At 39.2% G+C, this 21,035-nt stretch overlaps 1 protein-coding gene across 1 annotated transcript in view; it reads left to right on the forward strand.

The window, feature by feature from the left end:
• The window catches only part of CNTNAP2 (contactin associated protein 2), a 1,184,740-nt gene that overhangs the window by 797,314 nt on the left and 366,391 nt on the right, over positions 1 to 21,035 (forward strand). The window contains exon 12 of the mRNA XM_065627584.1: positions 5,321 to 5,440. Within this exon, the coding sequence (XP_065483656.1) occupies positions 5,321 to 5,440 (120 nt within the window). The remainder of the gene's footprint in view (positions 1 to 5,320; positions 5,441 to 21,035) is intronic.

The raw sequence follows: 21,035 nt of genomic DNA on the forward strand, positions 1-21,035 counted from the left end.
ATGGGTTTTACTTTTTTGGTTGGTTTGTTGGTTTTTGGGGTCTTTGTATGTTTTTTGGTTTGGTTTGGTTTTTTTTCCGTTCTGCAGATGCAGGCTTTATTGCTGCCTTATTTACCTTGTAGTTCATTGCATATGCTTCTGTTAATAAGGAAAACACTATTTTGGGATGAATTAACAGAAGCATAACCTGTGGGATGTGCAAATTAAGCCTGCTGTGCTGGACATTGCCCACTTTTGTCTGCTGAGCTTCACCAAAAACACTGAGAGTCTGGAGCAGAGCAAGAAGAATAATTTAGAACCTAGAAAACACAACCTGTGGCCAAGGTGAACAAACTCGGCCTTTTTATGGTAGAGAAGAGCTTTATATCTGCAAGTAAACAAAATACAGCTGCAAGCAGGAGTTAGTAAGCTTTTCTCCAAATTAATGCTGGCTAGAAAGAGAAATGATGAGTTTAAATTGCAGCAGAGCAGCTTCACAGTGTAGAGTGAGTGGGAGAAACGCTGATGCTGAAGGGCTGGTGGAGTTCTAGGCTGCCTTGGCCTGTTGGGGAATTTACATCATGGAAGATTTTGAACAGAGCATGTCAGGTATGAAACATGGATGTAATTGATATTTTTTTATGAAGTGGATTAGATTAGATTATCTTTGAGGTTCACCTCAGCCATGCAATTTAGCGTTTACACTAATTATGATCAGGAAAAACACTCTGTTTTACCTTAAATTGGTTGTAACTAAATTATTGAGACTGTGCACTGTTACAGTATGGATTTGTAGCAATACTTCCATCTCATCATATCTGAAAGGGTCACTTCACTTTTAAATGTGAGATGTAAAAGTAAATCCTTGTTCATACTTATTTTTGTCTGACTTTAGCAACACTTGTGTACTTATTCTAAGTTCAACTATAACTATAGAGTGATTTTTAAATTTTATTTTACCTTTTCTGTTCTCAGGCAATATAAAGATGAGTTCCAAACAACTGATTTTTTTTTTATCCAAACAAGAAACTGACAGATATAACGTTTGGCTCTGACCATTGCAGCAATAGTCCTGCAGAATAACGAGAACACTGAAGTACTGTTGCATCACGTTTGCTTTTTGTGGGGCTTTAAAAAAACTTGTTAATATACATGAAGGAGTAGAGAAAACCAGCAGCTTCATGTGTTCTTACTGTCAGGATACAGACCTGGAATTCAGAAGATTTTTTGTTCTCATATGTAATTTGCTTTGAGTCATGGTGAGATTTCTATTTCTCTTAACCTGTTTAAAAAACATTGTAACAGACATCGTTTCTCCACCATATAGCATTGGAATGAATAAGGGTGGGGATATTTTTTTTTGTTATAGTACTACACAGAGAGAAGCTTCCACTGACGGAGCAGAAGCTTACAGTGTCTGTGTACTTATATATAAAAAATATTTGTTAACATTTTCAGTTTTGTAGTTATCTTCTGAATATATATTGTAATAAAGCAACAAATAAGTCATTCATTTCTTTTAAAATAAACTTCAGGTATGCCATTTCAGTGCACAACTATTCCTTGAGTAAGTTTGAGGGTTTTTTCCCCCTTCCTTGTCTGTTTGTGCTTTCAGCCCTTTTTAAGGTGCTCAAGAGTTGAAACCAGCTTGAGTGACATAAACCCAAGCACCTCACAGTCTGTTTAACTTTCAGTATTTTTCTGGGAAGTTGGAAGTGTTGGAGAGGTGTAGCTGGACTTCATGGATCCGATGCACTGCCTACTTTTGTCACGTTTACTACCATTTAATTCCATCAGTTCCTGTGAATCTTTACCTTTGCTATGCCCCTGCAAAGCTGAGGAGATTTACTCCTGTATTAGCAGCAGTTTAAAGGAGTTTATCCCCTGCTACAGCCATATTCACTGACAGAATCAAAACGTATCGTAACACATTAATTGTGTCACATAGTGCAGACTGTCATGCTGGGTCTTCTATTTATAATGATCTTTGTACTTATAAAAGGAGGCTATTTGTCAGGCCTAAAATTAAAGCTGCCTTTTTACATAGTGATGAAGAAACTGTAGTTCACCAATGTGCTACTGAAACTCTATGGGAACCTCATGTAGGGTGACAGAGTTGCTAAATCCTTTTTGTCATTCAGCCCTTCTGCTTTCTAGAGATAGCCAGCAACTGTGCCAGCTGTGTGGCATAACTCTCTTGATCTTTATGCAAGTCAGAAAGTAAAACAGGAGTGAGAGAACATCTGCTTCTTTCAATCAGTAAGAGCCATTGAAATCTAAGCGAAGTTGACTCTTGGCTTTTGGTTTACAGTCTGGAGCTGGAAAAGCTATTCTGTAAACTGGTTTTCCGAACCATTTGCTTTTGCTCAGATATTTAAAGCAGAGGATCCTAAAAGCTTGGAAATTAGTGTTGTCTTCCCTTGTCCATCAACTCTTTAAGGGTTGAGGTAAGCAGTTCTGGGAGTGGAAAAGAACCCATGAAGAAATCCAGCAATGAAAATCATGTTAAGGTCTGTGTGGCTACAAAGTTTTTTGTTTGTTTTTGTTTCCCTCTAAGCTGTTCTTCGTTAGTCTGCATTTCTAATAAAGTTTTTTTTAAGACAAGAAACTTATCCCTTCAGGCCGTGCTCAAGCCCACTACTGTGAATGTTAGTTTAGTTAATGATGAACTTCAAAATGTGTTCATACTGGCTTTTGTCAGCTGATTAAAATGACTGAATTACCTGCCCAGACTAAGAAGCTTGATTTTTCACACCAAAAGTTAAAATGAATTTTTTTTTCACTTGCTTTTTATTCATGCTAGAACACAGCCAACTCCTTTCAAATTTTAGCATGAAATGAATTTGGTGGACTTGGTTCGATCTGTATTATTCAGGTGATTAAAAAGACTACAGCATCTTTTTGGTGCTCTTTTCTTCCTGTTTTTTATTCTTTCCATACGTACTTTTTACTTCTGCCCTTCACAGTTGCCTCCTCTGCCTGGTACTTGGTACTTTTGCTCTGCTGTTCATGTTAGTGGCTACGCTTTGCCATCTAAAGTCAACAAAAAGGTCTGTTTCTGTCATTAAGTGTCTTCATACGGCAGAACATGTTTGCTTTCTCCTATTGCATCTTAATTACTGGCTATTTTGTCAGTATACCAACTTCACTTATCCCTTCATTTTGTTCCTATACTCCTGTTATGCGATTTGTATGTTACTGCTCCTGGCACCAGAACCTACCCTTTCATTTTTTGTTTATTCTCATTTTTAAGGTCTTTATGCATTTACATATGGACAAAGGCTGCCAAAACCTTATCACACACTCATAAAAACACTTTTCACAAATCGAATTTATTTATAATATCCCACTCTTTTTTCTTAATTTGAAGAACAATCTTTATGCTTGGTGTTCAACATAATATTGAAGATTAACAAATAGTGACATACAAAAACAGCCTGTTCTGTGCTGTAATACTAACTAGTAACTAGGTACCACTTTGGATTTGTCTCATTCTGGAAGGACAGAAGAAAGGATGTTGCATCTGAGCGTTTTAACTTTCTGTAAAAATATTCAGCAGTGATAAGTGATTAAACAGTGTAAATTGGTTTTGTCTTTCATATAACACTCTCTAATATTTTTTCTGAATGGTAGTAGTATATCTGTACCTTACATAAAGATATGGACACAACAAAGACAAAACTCCCATGGTTTTCTGAAAGGGTTATAGAAAAGGAAAAAACAAAACAAAACCAAAACCAAATGAAACAAAACCCCCAAACAAACAAACAAACAAATCCCCCACGAACTTCTAGGAGATCATAAGCACTATTTGTCATCTTCTTGGCCTGGAATGCAGCTTGGAATGCATCTATTAAAATTTGCAACTTGGCATCACAACAATTATACATGAACAGGGTTGGTATTTTGTGATTACATTTAGGTAGTGTCTAGAGAGTTAGAGAAATATTTCTGAAGAAAATTGGTTAATAATTCCTTACGAAATCTGGATGAAGTGTCTGAAAACAAACAGTCTTCTTGATCATGAAAGAGTCTGTTGAGTTTAGTTTGGGGAGAAAGAAGAAATGGTTTGGAATCTTTCACAATTTAATTGAAGTGTCTACTTCTTGTGTAAGATTGACTTTAGGCCCTGTAATGAGCACATAAAACTTTCCAGGAAATTCTTTCTGTTGTAGTATTGACAAGAAGATTGTTTCTATAAATATTAATAACTAATAGTCTTTCACTTTGGGTTCACTCTACATCAAAATTGGAGATTTTTTTTTTTAAAGTTCTACTTTCCTTCCTACATCTTAGATAATTCGTTAGAGGCCTTTAAATCTATGTGTGTGATCCATCACTCACCATCAGAGCCCAGCGAAACAGCTCATCTTAATGGACATTTGAAATAAGGCCAGTCTTAGCAAGGAGAGCACTTGCAAGAATCGCCAGCAAGTTAGATGGATTTTTAGAGTGGATATGAAGTCTAGTTAAACAAACATTTCATTTCTTTTAGCAGCCGATTGATTAATTCAAAACAAAAAAGCTATACCATCTGGTCCTTGGAAAACAAAGAAGTATTACACATTCCTTTTTTAAGAAATTACATAGAAAAATGTTTATATAATTTACTAATTTTATATATATACACATACCAATTTCTATAAATTACCACTGTTACTTTTGTATGCATAAAATGATTTCATTTATTCATGTATAATACACATAATTTTGTAACAGCCATACATTTCAAAGAAAATATGGGAGTTACTAGAAAAACTTCTATCTACAATGCTTATTATTGCATCTGAGCTATTAGTCCTAACACAATTTGACAGGAAGTTTTAGGACTTGAAATTGAAAGCAGTAAACTCAATGTTATTCTGAGTTGTAATAAAACCTAAAAAAAATCTCAAATTTACAGAAAGAAAACTCATAAGCTTTTTTTGGTGTATCTCTTGAAAGAAAACTAAAGGGAAATGTGTGTCAGATCAATAGAAGTGTCTCCATATATGATATATGTGTATAAACAAAGTTACCAACCAAAGTATTTTCACAAACAGCTTAAACATACTCTTGAAAATGTTTGATTGTTCCTCCCCACTCCCTCCACCAAGCTGCTGGAATTCTTTTCCTATTCTGGCTTCCTCTCATATGCAAAAAAAAAGAAATTGTATGCCTCAAGCTTTTAATCACTTCTGTTTCGTTTGGAAAGATGCTGTGTTTTCTGTGAATGTCAGTGACATTACTTCTAATGCCAAGCATATAGTTCTTGATATATAAATAAAGTCAATTTATTGCCATTATCGACTTTTTGCTCCAGGATTTGAAGATCCTTATTCTGTGTTTTATTTCATTCCAGCTATTCATGAACTCTCTTGTGAAGCATACAAACACTTGGGCAAAACTTCAAATTACTACTCAATAGATCCAGATGGCAGTGGGGCACTGGGACCTTTGAAAGTTTACTGCAACATGACAGGTAATTGCATTGTATTCTTGAATTTTTTTTTTTTTTTTTTTATGTAGTCAGGTGAAAGAGTCTGTTCATGATTTGTATTTCTTGGCAAAAGAAAACTAATTGCTAAGAGCTTCTCATGAGAGGAGTCATCAAATCTATAGTAACCATTCAGTATAGTCTGAGCAAGACAGTAGCTAATCCATTTCATAAGCTTTTTGAATCACAGCTATTAAGTAGGCTTAAAAGACCTTTTGTATCCTCAGTGGCACTTCATTTTTATAAAATGTAGATATATATGGCTATTTACCAAAATTATTGTAAATCAACGTATTTGTGGTTCAGTAATGCCTGACGTTCATGGGGTACTGCAGAAGGCAGGCTTTTAGAAAGGCCAGGCTTTTATTTCTGCCCAGGTATTGCTGACTTTCATGCACTAACAACCATAGATGGAGAATAGAAATTATTTACAAAAGAAACAAAACATTTGAGTTTTCTTGTTTGCCTGTTTTGTCTTTTTAACTGCTGTTAGAAGGATGTATCTTGTTTAACTTGTGAGACCATATATATATAACAGCGTTAACTTATTTTGGTTTTGTTGCTCTTTTTTTTTTTCACTGCTTTCGACACTAGCTTTGCATGGGTAATTTCCCATCTGGGCATTCTCACAGAAGATATCAAGTCTTAGTCATCTGGATTGGCACACTGAGGCAGAAAAATATGATAATGAAAAAGGAAAAAGGGGCAATATTCTGTGCCAGGAGTGTATTATTTCTTTGATCAGTTAATGCATGACAATTGTCTCAGCACCTTTTCCTGATATGAGATATGGGGTAGCTCGTACAACAGACATGTCCTTGACTTTCCCCAAATGTCTGCATAATAAGTTTGAATTTCAGTCTGTTTGCAGTGGAAGTCTAGCATATGTCTGAGTCCTCAGACTTCAGCATCAGCAACATGAACGTGAAGGTGCTATCGCAAGGTGAAATAGTATAAAAACTCTGCCTCTTTAGAGATCACAGTCACTCAAGCTCACGTAGCTTTTCCTGGAGGCAGAAGCTTGTACATGTCTGGATCTGTGGGGTGCGTTTTAGCCTATTTGGATGGGAGAGACTGGGTGGGGGGCGGTGGGCAGAGAGGAGAAGCTGATTTGCAGGGAGATGCATGACACATGCAGCAGACTACAGATCAAGTGCTCGTAGGTAGACAGCCTGTTGAAGAACAGGAGAATAGCATTGTTTCATATTGCCATTAATGTCTGCATTTGAATAATAAATGCATATCTAAGAAGGAGCCTCATCTAAGCTCTAAGAGTGCCATCAGTTCTTCTTGGACTGCAGAAACAGGCCAGCCAATGTGTTCTGAGACATGCGTGTAAAGGCAATCTTTCAGATAAGTGGATCCTGACCCATTTAGGGCTTTTAAAATCATAACTAGCACTTTGAACTGCATCAGTAACTAATCAGGCAGGCACTGCAGGGAACGATGCCAAGAACTGCTGATATTTGATAGTGATTTCTGCTATTCAGAAGAAGTACTACTGTGTTCAGCATTAGCTATAGCTTTTGGGTATTCTTCAAGAGTAACTGTGTAAGGTAAAAATACACTACTATAGTGGTGTGGGGCACAAGAAAGTACACCTATCCTGTACTACAGTATTGCTCGTTCATGTTTAATATAAATATACAGCAGAAGGTCCTGCTAGCTTGTCCAACACTGCGGAAAAAATAGATAAGAAAATTAAAAGTAATCATTTTTCTAAAGCTTCTCGTCTACAAAAGAGTTTCCAGAGTACTTAATCATGAACACTGGGATAGATGATTTAGAGCTCATTCCCTTCAGTTGGATATGACTCATGCTGTGCAAAAATGGCAGTTTTCTGTTTTAACTGAATTGCTCTCATCAGCAACACTTTGCTACAAGAAGGAGGCATTTTGCACTAGTATCCATGTAATTATTTACATTTTTAAAAATAAGGACCTAACAGCACTACTTCTTCGTTAAAATGCAGATGACTGCAAGAAATACAGGAAAATTGATGAGAAGTAATTCTAATCTCTGCTTCTGAAACTGGAAGGCCCCCTCTGACAGTCGTTCTCAGATAGCTTAGAAGACCACATCACCTATGTACATACTCTGTAGTACCTATACATTGCAGCTGTTACAGCTTTCATGTTTTTTTATTTAGTGGTCATCTTAAGCACTGAAAGATGTGGAGGGTAAAGAACTGCATTTTTAGGAGAAAATTCACAACACTCTTAATCTTTTTGTGAATTGATATGGATTATTATCAGTGACACACATACCAGAGAAAGGACAGAATGAGGTTACCTGGGGGCTTTACTTTGCTTCACCAATAATGTTTCTGTAGAAGTCTGTAGCAGTGATGCATATCTTGTCAGATAATGAAAGTCACTATAGCATATTTGAAAAAGAGCAGAATTCTCAAATAATTTTAGGATCAAGATTGTGCAGATTTATGGTATTACTAGCACTATATTTGAAAAATTTAAAATAGCTGAATTACAATTAACTTTTTTTTGTGAACATGAAACTAAGTAAAATACAGATCTTGCTATACTGAGTAGTATGTGGAGTATACTAAATGAAAAAACACTTCTTCATATGGCAGATAGTGATATTTTATTTTAATAGAGACATCCTTAACTGTATTTCCCTGTCTAGCCTGAGAGTCAAATCTAAATGTTCTCATTAACCCACAGTGTAAATAAAACATCACTGTATTAAATTAATACTCAAGATGCTAATAGACATTTAAAATATCCCTTGTTTCATTCAAGTGGAACTAGCAAGTAAGAACATCTTAGTAACTAAAAAGGTAATGTAAAGTGTAACTTGCTTGTTTGCTTCCTAGGGAAAACAAGTTCACAAGTTAGGGTTATTAGTAAAGCTAGTATGCATCTTCCTAAAAGAAGGTGGTTTAATGGTTATGTGCTGCTTTCACACTTACTGTGGTGTAGTTTTACTGGTGCAAAATATTCGTCATAGTTAACCCCAGCTCGCAACTGAGCACCATGCAACCACTCGCTCACTCCTCTTCCAGCAGGATGACAGGAAGAGAACTGGAAGGGTAAAAGTGAGAAAATGTATGGGTTGAGATGAGAATAGTTTAATAATTGAAATTAAGTATAACAATGATGATAATAAATTGTAATGAAAAGGAAAATAACAGAGAGAGAGAAATGAAAGACAAGTGATGCAAATTAAAACAATTGCTTACCACCAACCAACCAATGCCCAGTCAGTTCCTGAGAAGTTCCTTGGCCAAGCTTCCCCCTAATTTTATTGCTGAGTATAATGTCACATGGTGTGGAATATCCCTTTGGTCAGCTGAGGTCAGCTGTCCTGGCTGTGTCCCCTCCCAGCTTCTTGTGCAGCCCCAGCCTAGTCACTGGTGCTGTGATGTGAGAAGCAGAAAAGGCCTTGACTCAGGGTAAGCACCGGTCAGCAATAACAAAAACATCCCTGTGTTATCAACACTTTCCAGCACAAATCCAAAATATAGCCCCATAACAGCTACTATGAAGAAAATTAGTTCTATCACAGCCAAAATCAGTACAGTGTTGGAGAGTAAACTGCACTCTCACATGACTAGAAACATTCAGGGGCAGGGGCAATATCCTGAAAAGCCGCTGGAATTGTTTATTTAGAAATTGTGTCTTTAGCCCTTGAAGGTACTGGTGCTGTATCACAAATGTCATTATTTCATCATTTTGTCAGCATCTACAGATTCTATAGTGAGAAAGTGTTAGGGTTCCCAAATGTGTCAAAAAAGTATTAAAAAACAACCTGAAGAGAAAATTATGCTGCAGTAGACAGTCGTCTGGGCATATTTCTAGATATAAGCCATATCCATCCTTAGTGTGTCTTATGTCATGATGAGTCCTGTCCTTCACAGATGTTGCTCTGGGTAACTAAAAATTGTTCTGGTTTCTAAGATGTGCTGGCAATTCAATAGTGCAGTCAAAGTAATCGAAATACGTGTGTGCACGTGCTCCCCACAGCAATTCTTGGTCTCTACAAACTACTCTGTATTGTCAAAGAAATCCCAGAGCTCCTCCATTCTCTTGTCCTTGTCTTCTTCCAATAACCTTGTACTCACAGTGCTGTAATTTTGATAGTGAACCAAGCACTTAAATTTTATGTCCTCATAGTGGAAATAAAATATTAAACATATCGCATTTAAGTATCTATTCTTGCTCCAGTAACATGGCTCTTCAAAATCTAGGGCATTGCAATAGATGTTCAGCAGTTTTCCAAATACTTAACCATAGGAACTATGTAATTTTTAGGAAGCTTGTTTTTTTGTAATTTTTGTTGTTGGAGGTGGGGTTTTTTTGGTGTTTGGATTTTGTTTGTGGAGTGTTTTATGTTTTTGTTTGCTTTTCTTTTATGAAAAACAGTATTGAAAATGTTTAAGTCAGAAAGTTAGAACTTGTCAAATTAATACACTTATGGGAAAATATTCCTTGAAGCTGTAATGTGGCATAATGTTTGACCATTAGACTGCTTTTCAGTTTAGCCCAACTTGTGATCTTAGGCCAACAGGGAGCTCTTCCAAATCTCTGTCATCTTGAGGCTGAGATCTTGCCCTCTTTCAGGGGCAAGTCCACATTGCAAAGATGCAAAGTTAGACTCTGCATTCAAGCAGCTTTTTCCAGAGGCAGAGGGTTCCCATCTCAGTATCAAGTTTAAGGCCTTTCCCGTTGTCTCTTTAATTGTTCTTAGAACTGTAGCTGTAGTGGAAAGAACTACTCTTTTAAGATATTTATTGGAAGATGTAAATTTTCAGTATATTATACCTTCACCCCATGCACTGCGTGATATTTTGTATTTCTTCATCTCTAGGCTTGATTCAGTTTCCTCTGGCAGTTTTTGTTTTGGTCCTATTGAGAACTTCACAAGAAATAAGTTCATATTACTCCCTATTTTTTCTGTTTCTTTCTTTCTCCCACCTTGGCCCCAAGAAGGATGGGGAAAAGGTGTCAGATCAGTAAGTTTACCCTGATCTTATCTTGTGCATTTGTCCTGCAACAATTTTCAGAGTGAAGGGTGAGGAATAAGCAGAGGAACAATGCACAGGGACCATAAGTGCTCACTTATCCTAATGGTTGTATGGGACATCAGTGGGAGAGGCTGTCCGGCACTTCTGTAGTACCTTGAGGCTTTATGCTGAGTATAGGAAAATCATAGTCTTTCTGCTATTTCTTCTTCATCATCATTTAGACCACTGATGCAAAGCAGAACTCAAAGGTTTCATAATCTATTTTACCAGAAGATATGTCGGTTAATTCTTTCTAGGGGCCTTGCAGTCATTGTGCATGTGTGATGTGACTTCTGTCTCGTTTCAGGATCCAAATAGCTGCAAGCATAATGACTCCATTTGAGTGGTACTTACCCTGTCCCCTTTCTAGTACAGTTCTTTTGCCTAGAGATGTACATCATCAAACACTTGGAGAAATCATTATGCATGTTCATAGCCTGCCTCATAAAGGTCAAATGTACGAAGTGGCTTCTCTACCCACTCTCTCCCATCCTCTCTGGTCTCTCTGTTCACTTTTTCTCCAGAAGTGGCATATGTAATAATTACTGCAATGACTTTGTGAGTAGACATTAAACAACTATAACTGTCATATCCAGTGATTTTTCTGTCTTCTTTTTGTAAATAGTGGGTCACTGGAGTGCTCTTTACTATGACATATGTAGAAACATATGGCATGAATATAAATGTACCATTCATCTCTACATACTGATGAAAAGTGCCCCAGTAGCAGTAAATGTTTAATTCTGTTGCACATATCTGTGTAATTAGTTTTTCAGATGATTCATTTTGCCTGGGAACTGATTTGCTGAACTTCCAAGGTAGTGAAACTTATACAGATAGATATAAATCCATGCAAGCCTATATTTCAAGATGTGTGTCCCGTACTTGGGGAAAAGAAAACAGAATGGTTGGAAATAGGATGATGAAGGATACTATCTTCCTTAAACTATTACTGTGAATGTTAGAAGCTTAGCTCTGGATTCACTCCTCCGTATTTGTGCCCTACTGGAGATGTGAGGAACCCAGCACAAGCTGCTTCATGCCAGTGATATGCTTCAGTTATCCCTATAAAATTGTTCCTGTAAAGAACATTCTTGAAACCCCAAACAAAGCTTGTGTTTTCTGTAAAATGTTATTTCTGCTTTTGGTCACTCCAGTCAAGTTAAGGCTAGACAGTTAATTTACCCCTGAAGTGTTGAGAGAAGTTGTTGGAGTTTTAAAATTTTATTTTATTTTAATGGTAGTATTTTTGTCAGGGTTCTTTTGTTGTTTGGGCAGGTACAGATGCTGGGGGTGTGTATGTTTCTGCCTATGCCCTGCATCACTGGGAAAGCTTCTCTGTGCTTCTGTGGGCTTTGAGGAACAAGCCCAGTGATCCAGCTGTACTGCTTCACAGCCTGGAAGGTATGAGTCACTAGGTTCAGGTGGGGATTTCTGGTATACCAAAATACTTTCTCATTTGTGCTTCCCCCTTAAGGCTTCCTTGTCCTTAAACAACACTTCAAAGAATGGCTTCTCAGCAAGTCATATTCAGAGTTCATTGTTTCTAACTGCTAGTACTGTCTTGTCTTGTTGACAGACAGTGGGACTAGGAAGAAATCCACTTACCTGTTCTAAGTATTTTTTCTTTTGTCATTTTCTTTCAAACTGAAATCAATGTAACAAAAAGATCACAGAGCAGATTAGTTTAAAGGAAACATTTAAAATTCTGTTCAGATGGCAAATGATGTATTACATTCACTTCTTACTGAGACAGATAATCAAGTGATGAAAAGATTGCAGACAATTTTAAATAGAAGATTCATTCCACTCTGCTAGTATTCCAGGTGCAATGCTCCACACTGATGTGTAATTCTCTAAATTAATTTACCTAGAAGGGCAGGTTAGCTGTGTTGTCACTATTGCTCTTAAAAAAATCGGGACTTCTTGCTTCCTCTTGTATGCTCTCACAGATATTTTTTAAAAAGAGATTTATTTGGGTAATGAATAAGCTGCAGTAGGCATCCATTTTCATCTGTATGTACGCATACACAGAGGGGGAAAGTACTGCTTATGCAGGTTCCCTGGACAGGCAGGAGGAGTACAGATTGACTCTCATGTGATTCCCTCCCAGGACTTAGTAACAAGTGAAGTTAGTGCAGATTATGTAGGATTGTGAATTTACAGTGTTATGTAGAGTTTGTGTGAAGGCTGTCTTTGAACCAAGGGCAAGTCCTGCCTGACCAACCTGGTGGCCTTCTGTGATGGAGTAACTATATCAGGGGACAAAGGAAGGGCTATGGATGTCGTCCATCTGGACTTCTGTGAAACCTTTGACACAGTCTGCCACCACATCCTTCTCTCTAAATTGGAGAGGTATGGATTTGATAGCTGGTCTGTTTGGTGGACGAAAAATTGGCTAGATCGTTGCATCCAGAGGGTCATGGTCAATGGCTCAATGTCCAGACAGAGATCGGTGACAAGTGGTGTCCCTCAGGGGTCCATATTTGGACCAGTACTGTTTAATATAATCTCAATGGCATAGACAGTGGGATTGAGTGCACCTTCAGCAAATTTGCAGATGACACCAAGTTGAGTGATGCAGTTGAAACAGCTGAGGGATGGGATGCCATCCAGAGGGACCTGGACAGGCTCGAGAAGTGGGTCCATGTGAACGTCATGAGGTTATACAAGGCCAAGTGCAAGATCTTGAACCTGGGTCATGGCAACCCCTGGTATCAATTCAGGCTGAGGGATGAAGGGATTGAGAGCAGCCCTGAGGAGAAGGACTTGGGGGTACTAGTGTACAAAAGACTGGACATGAGCTGGCAATGTGCGCTTGCAGCCCACAAGCCAAATCGTACCTTACCTGCATCAGAATAATTGTGACCAGCAGGTCAAGGGAGGTGATTCTACCTCTCTGCTGCACTCTGGTGAAGCTCCACCTGCAGTACTGCATCCAGCTCTGGAGCCCTCAGTACAGAAATCATAGAATCATTTCAGTTGGAAGAGACCCTCAGGATCATCAACTCCAACCATAACCTAACCTAACTCTAGCACTAAACCATGTCCCTAAGAACCTCATCTAAACACCTTTTAAACACCTCCAGGGATGGTGACTCCACCACTTCCCTGGGCAGCCTCTTCCACTGCTTCACAACCGTTTCTGTGAACAAATTTTTCCTAATATCCAATCTAAACCTTCCCTGGTACAACTTGAGGCCATTTTCACTTGTCCTATCACTTGCTGCTTGGGAGAAGAGACCAACACCCTCCATGGTACAGCCTCTTTTCGGGTAGCTGTAGACAGCAATAGGGTCTCCTCTCAGCCTCCATTTATCTAGGCTAAAAAGCCCCAGTTCCCTCAACCACTCCTCATAAGACTTGTGCTCCAGGCCCCTCACCGGCTTCGTCGCCCTCCTCTGCACTCTCTCTAGTACCTCATTGTCTTTCTTATGATGAGGTGCCCAAAACTGACCACAGTGTTCAAAGTGGGGCCTCACCAGTGCCGAGTACAGTGGCACAATCACTTCTCTAGTCCTACTGGCCACACTATTCCTGATACAAACCGGGATGCTGTTGGCCTTTTTGGCCACCTGGGCACTCTGCTGGCTTGTATTCAGCCGGCTGTCAATCAACATCCCCAGATCCCTCTCTGCCAGGCAGCTTTCTAGCCACTCTTCCCTGAGCCTGTAGCGCTGCCTGGGGTTGTGTGTGACCCAAGTGCAGGACCCGGCACTTGGTCTTGTTAAACCTCATGCAGTTGGCCTCAGCCCAATGATCCAGTTGGTCCAGATCCCTCCGTATGGCCTTCCTACCCTCCAGCAGATCAACGCTCCCACTCAACTTGATATTGTCTGCAAACTTACAGAGGGTGAACTCAATCCCCTCATCCAGACCATTGATAAAGAGATTAAAAAGAATTGGCCCCAATACTGAGCCCTGGGGAACACCACTCGTGACTGGCCACCAACAGAATTTAGCTTCGTTCATCACGACTCTTTGGGCCCGGCCATCCAGCCAGTTCTTTATCCATCGCAGAGTACACCCATCCAGGCAATGAGCTGCCAGTTTCTCCAGGAGAATACTGTGGGATATGGTGTTAAAGGCCTTACTGAAGTCTAAGTACACAACATCCACAGCCTTTCCCTCATCTACTAGGTGGGTCACCTTGTCATAGAAGGAGATCAGGCTGGTCAAACAGGACCCGCCTTTCATAAACCCATGTCGACTGGGCCTGATCGTATGGTTTTCTTGGATGTGCCGTGTGATATCACTCAAGATGATCTGCTCCACGACCTTCCCCGGCACTGAGATCAGACTGACAGGTTTGTAGTTTCTCGGATCCTCTTTCCAGCCCTTCTTGTAGATGGGTGTCACGTTAGCTAACTTCCAGTCAACTGGGACCTCCCCACTTAACCAAGATTCCTGATAGATAGCGGATAGTGGCTTAGTGATCACTTCTGCCAGCTCCCTCAGCACCTTTGGATGTATCCCATCTGATCCCATAGACTTCTGGATGTCCAAGTGGTGTAGCAGGTTGATAACCATTTCCCCTTGGATTATTGGGGCTTCATTCTGCTCCCCATCCCTGTCTTCTGGCTCAGGGGGCTGGGTACCTGGAGCACAACTGTTCTGACTATTGAAGACTGAGGCAAAGAAGGCATTTAGTACCTCAGCCTTTCCCTCATCTTCTGTCACTGTGTTTCCCTCTGCATCCGTTAGGTATGGAGATTCTCCTTAGTCCTCCTTTTGTTGCTGATATATTTATAGAAGCATTTCTTATTGCCTTTTACAGCAGTAGCCAAACCCAGCTCTAGTTGGGCTTTGGCCTAATTTGCTCATTGCATAACTTCACAGAATTCTTGTATTCCTCTTGAGTGGCCTGCCTCTCCTTCGAAAGGTTATAAATTATCTTTTTATTCCTAAGTTCCAGCCGCAGCTCTCTACAGCCAGGCCGGCCTTCTTCCCCACCAGCTCACCTTCTGGCACACGGGGACAGCGTGCTCCTGCTCCTCTAAGATTACCTCCTTGAAGAGCCACCAGCCTTCCTGCACACCTTTGTCCTTCAGAACTGCCTCCCAAGGTACTCTGCCAACCAGCCTTCTGAACAGATCAAAGTCTGCCCTTTGGAAGTCCAAAGTAGCAGTTCTGCTAACCACCCTTTTAACTTCTCCAAGAACAGAAAACTCACATCACGATCACCATGATCACCTCCAACCGACATGTTGCCCACGATTTCCTCTCTATTTACAAACAGATCCAGTGGGGCTCCTTCACTGGTAGGCTCACTGACCAGCTGTGTTAGGAATTTGTCTTCCATGCACTTCAGGAGCCTCTTAGACTGCTGGCTTCTTCTCTGATGTGTTTCCAGCAGACATCTGGGAAGTTGAAGTCCCCCATAAGAACAAGGGTTAGCGATCGGGAGACTTCTTCCAGCTCCCTGCAAAATATTTCATCTGACTCTTCATCCTGGTTGGGTGGTCTGTAACAGACCTCCACCAGAATATCTGCCTCGTTGACCTTCCCCTCAGTTCTCACCCATAGACACTCAACCCTATCATCATCCTCACCAAGTTCCAGACAATCAAAAGCCTCCCTAACATACATGGCCATCAGACCTCCTCTCCTTCCTCACCTATCTCTTCTGAAGACTTTATAGCCATCTAATGCAGTGTTCCAGTTATTAGAGTCACCCCACCATGTTTCTGTGATGGCAATTATATCATAGATTTTCTGCCTCACACTGGCTTTCAGCTCCTCCTATTTGTTGCCCATGCTCTGTGCATTCGTATAGATGCACTTCAGCCGGGCCATCGATTCCACCACCTTTTTCTGGTGAGAAGCCCTAATTCCTTTGTGGCCATTATCAAGTGCTTCAATGGTTTCTAACACATCAGTAACCCTTGTGTTTCTCTTACTGCATGGCTCTGCATCCCCTACCTCCACTGGGATGGCAGGAAAGACATGGACCTCTTGGAGAGGTTCTGGAGGAGGGCCATGAAGATGATCAGAGTGCTGGAACACCTGTCCAATGCAGAAAGGCTGAGAGAGTTGGGGTTGTTCACCTGGGAGAAGAGAAGGCTCCAGAGAGACCTTATTGTGGCCTTTCAGTACTTAAAGGGGCCTATAAGAAAGATGGTGACAGAATTTTTGCAGGGCGTGATGCAATAGGACAAGGGGTGATGGTTTTAAACTAAAACAGGGTAGATTTAGATTAGACAAGAAATTTTTTACAGTGAAGGTGGTGAAACCCTGGCACAGGTTGCCCAGAGAGGTGGTAGATGCCCCATCCCTGGAAACATTCCAGGCCAGGCTGGACGGGGTTCTGAGCAACCCGATCTAGTTGAAGTTGTCCCTGCTATTCCCAAACTATTCTATGAACGCTCCTAGTAAGTCCCAAGGTTACACATGTTTGCATTTTATCACTTAGAATTAGTCTTAGTGCTTTTCTGCAGAAGAAAACAAGTGCGCAATAACTATGACGTGAATTTACGGACAATATTTTTACTGATTTCCAGAATGAGTGCTTACTACAAGTTTTAGGGCAGCATCAGAAGTATGCTGTAAACTCACCTCTATCTCTGTTCCACATGGTGGGAGACAACTAAAACTGGGCAAAAGACTGCAGGGTGATGGCAATAAAGGCAAAAAGGACTTAAATCTGGGATCGTCTGGGAATTGGCCATTTTTTATCTCCAAGGCCACAGAAAGAAACACTCCTTCTGAAAATATTGCAGTCAATCAGAAGATACTATTAACAGACCACTTTAAATCCATGACAGGAATTTTCCTGGGAGAGAGAGAGTTAGTTTCAACCTACTATGATTTGCCCCATAGCATCAGAATGTGAAGAATGGTTGAAATAAATTTGCTACAACTTAAACGCAAACCACCAATACCATTACACATGGTTTATTGAGCAGAGTCCAGCCAATATGGGCAAAAGATAAGGAGTCAGTGAGACTATGTGCAGTGTGTAGTGAACAACTACAGCTGGAGAACTTCCCCAGAGCAAACTTTCAGATTTGGAATGGAAACCTGCAGATTACACAAACCAGTTATCTTGTTTAGAGAGTCTCAACTACTCAGTATAAGGATCTCCCTCCACTCATGTACTGGAAACTAAGTCTGCCTGATTTCAAACAGATGATATATGGAAGACAGGATGGAGCTTGGGGTTCCGATGTCATGTTAGGTGCCTGTGTCCGCTTTTACTGTTTAAAGTTCATATTTATGATCCAGAATTAACGTGCTTTTTATGCTTTCTACTTGAGAGAGGGTTTTTTCCATTTGCTAAGCCCAAGTTTTCTTTTTTTCAGGGAGCCTGAAAATATTGGCTTTATCTATTATGTGTCTGTATTATTGTGTCAGGACATGCTTCCCTGAGTGGGTACTATTGAGGTAATGATCTTCCATTATCCTAGAGGAAATTTATGAGACTAATTGTGCACACTGAAGCATTGAATAGTAAGCAATTTAAGAAAGTGAGAATAAATAATTCCTTTCCTTTCCAAAAATTATTATTGTGTTTTCTGCCAAAGCAGTACCCTAAACCTCAAGGTATTTCCCCAAAAAGATTAGCTTTTTCTCTCCATTTTGGGATACACTGTGCGTCACAAATAGAAATCACTGTAGATTTTCCTTCAGACCAGTATTGTCTGACTGCCGTAGAATAAACCTGTCAGTAATTATAAAAAAAATTAAATATGTTTGTCAGTAGTAATAGGACCAAATACTGTCACAAAATAATTTGAAATAGCAGTGTTGTAAATTACTGTGTTGGAAAGCTATGACCATCACTCCTCAATTGGATTCCCTTTTTCATAGCAGTAGTTTGTGAAGAGGAATTAGTGCTCTCATAGAGGCATGGATGTTCCACAGAAACTGACTGGCAGGCAAGGTGGGGGAGCTGGAAGGCAAAGTGGACCTAGCTCTCCAAAGCCTGAGCATGCAGAGTTCTCTCACTTGAACTTACTTATTGTGGACCTAGACCAAATATGTTTCTGTCAGAAGCATTGGCTTCTACTTGAAGATGTTTCATTGCTAATATTGATCTGGTGATTACGAGAACTGCAGGTAACACAATGTCAGCATGAGCGCCATGAGTTTTTTTGCAAGTTTGGAAACATCGGAGTAGGAAAACATTCCTGGAGGCATCAGTAGATTCCAGGGTGACTGTGAGGCACTTGAAGGAAATCAGCTTTCTGTCTTTTAAATATGGGAAAACCTATTAAAAAAATAGGGAAGTTGTTCATAATTAGAGCAGGTGCTTGAAGACCCATATGCAGTTGATTGCTAAATGGTTTCCATTATAGCCAGTACTTTTACTTGAGACTTACTTATTTTGTTCCAGACATCATAATTTTGTGCTATGATGGAGAAATCCTTTAAAATTCTAGATAAAATGTAGTGAAAGAGCTAGTTGTCCAGCAAAGCTACATGAAATGCATGTGTACTTACCAACAGAAAAGATTACGTATGTGTAAAGAAGAGTCACTGATAGAAGCCAAAGCACAGGCCCACGTCAAGTATGTCGGAATGTAATCGTAAGCTGTAATTGACTTTTGCAGTAATCAACTTGACTATATGTGGAACCTTGTCTGATCCAGCATAGTATTCTCTATAATCCCTAAATATCGGCTGTCCTAGGTGAATGGAGATGTTTCCTTGCAAATAAAATTTCTCATTGCTTTAGAAAGCAGTTAGCTGCTGTCATAGATGGCTTCTGTATATATTTGGGGCCTCAACAGGAGCAGAGACAATGTGACGCATCTTTTCCCAGATAAGGATATAACAAAAACCAGTTAGCCATTCAGTTCCGTTGAACCGAATCTACAAAGTCCAATTATGCACAATCACAAATTTTTCAGCGTCTCAGAAACAGTAATTTAAAATATATCATTTCTACATAATGGAATGTACATTAAGTTTACTAGTAGGTAGTGTTATATTTCTGAGTATTATTTGAGTTAATGGGACATTATTTATAAGAGTTAAATGAAAAATAGTATTAGATCTAGCAAAAAAGTTTCTTCATTTTCATGTATGCTACTCTTCTCTGAATTCTGTTGTGGTTTCTGTGCATGGTTTGATTTCTGTATTGAGGCATAAATGAGTATGCAGGAGAAACATGTTTATGGAAATACACATTTTTCTGCTTTCTTCTCATGAATCCTATGGCTTCTGACACTAGAAAGAATTTTCTGAAATCAGGAATCTGTTGGATATCTGCTAGCAGGAAGCCAGTGAGGCAGCTGGTACAACACTGAGGTTTCCTAGAATGTTGTTTCTAGACAGCAGTGTCTTTGAGGTATATGACACTTAGGGTACTACTTTCACAGGATACATACTGCAAGGATATCTGGAGTTTCTCAAAATGCTGATCTGTATTTCCTTAACAGAACCATTTGTATGAAAGCACTTTGTCCCTTCAGGTGGAAGTCATGTCCCCTGCAATGAGTTAGAGTGTTTTAATGATGGTTGTGTAGGTCCTGAGACGAGAACGAAAAAGGTCACATCCTTTGGTTATAAGGAAGTGAAAGATTTCACATTCAGTAATTTCTGGAGGTTTAAAGTTTCTCGTCAATCTAGCATGATCTTAATTCCTCATCCTTATAGTGCTTTTAATTTTTTCGTTAAAAGAATGAAACTTGTGACCTTTACTACTCCTAAGTACATGAAGGATATTTTTCTTTTCTTAGAACCAAGCTATGCATTTTTCTGTAATTTAGCATAGCAAATTGTGATTTCTCTCTTCTACCTTAGGTTTAGATTGAGATAGAATTAGTTTGAGATCACAACGTTCAGGAAAGGAAAAACTTCTAAACAGACTTCACTAAAGTTGCCAACTTTAATATGAAGTCTAATTGGCTTTTTCTTTTCTCCTAATGTCAGTCTGTGCCACATTTCAAACCACAAATGTGTTAAAAAGCTTTGTATAGAATGTGTTTTAAAATAATGCATGGCTGTTTTATGATAAATGAAATCACTAAAGCATTGTGATGTACTGTGGAGTTTTAAATCATGCTTCATTTGAGAGATTAGAAATAAAGACATTCAAGACATCAAAATTCTCCTATCAGTCACAATGTAAATAAAATTCATTTTACTGTCTATCCTGTGACAACTAATGGGAGTGGGTTTTGAATTTTTCTAATGAACAAGTGCTGAAATGTCAAAAAAGCAAGAAACACGATTTTACACTGAAATACATGTGATAGTAGTGTTTGTTATTTAGTTGGATGATGCCTCAAGAAAACATGCTTAAGTTTACACAGCAATCTTCAAATGGGATTCTTAAATTTGAATGTGGCTTATAGAATCATTTTGGTCAGAAAAGACCTTAATTCAGAATAATGATGAACGTATTATAAACTGTCAAGAGTGTGCATTAAAACTTTGAACTGTAGCTTCTCCAATCTGGAGACACCCTTTGAAAGCAAAATGAAAAACAATATTGGCTAGGAATGCAATTACTCAGATTTCTCATTCCCAGTGTTCAGTTGCAAATAACCAAAAAGCTAGTATCAAAAGGAAGCTACATTCTTGAAAATGGAACAGAGTACTTAAGTA

Source organism: Caloenas nicobarica, chromosome 2 (genome assembly GCF_036013445.1).
Source record: "Caloenas nicobarica isolate bCalNic1 chromosome 2, bCalNic1.hap1, whole genome shotgun sequence".
NCBI lineage: Eukaryota > Metazoa > Chordata > Aves > Columbiformes > Columbidae > Caloenas > Caloenas nicobarica.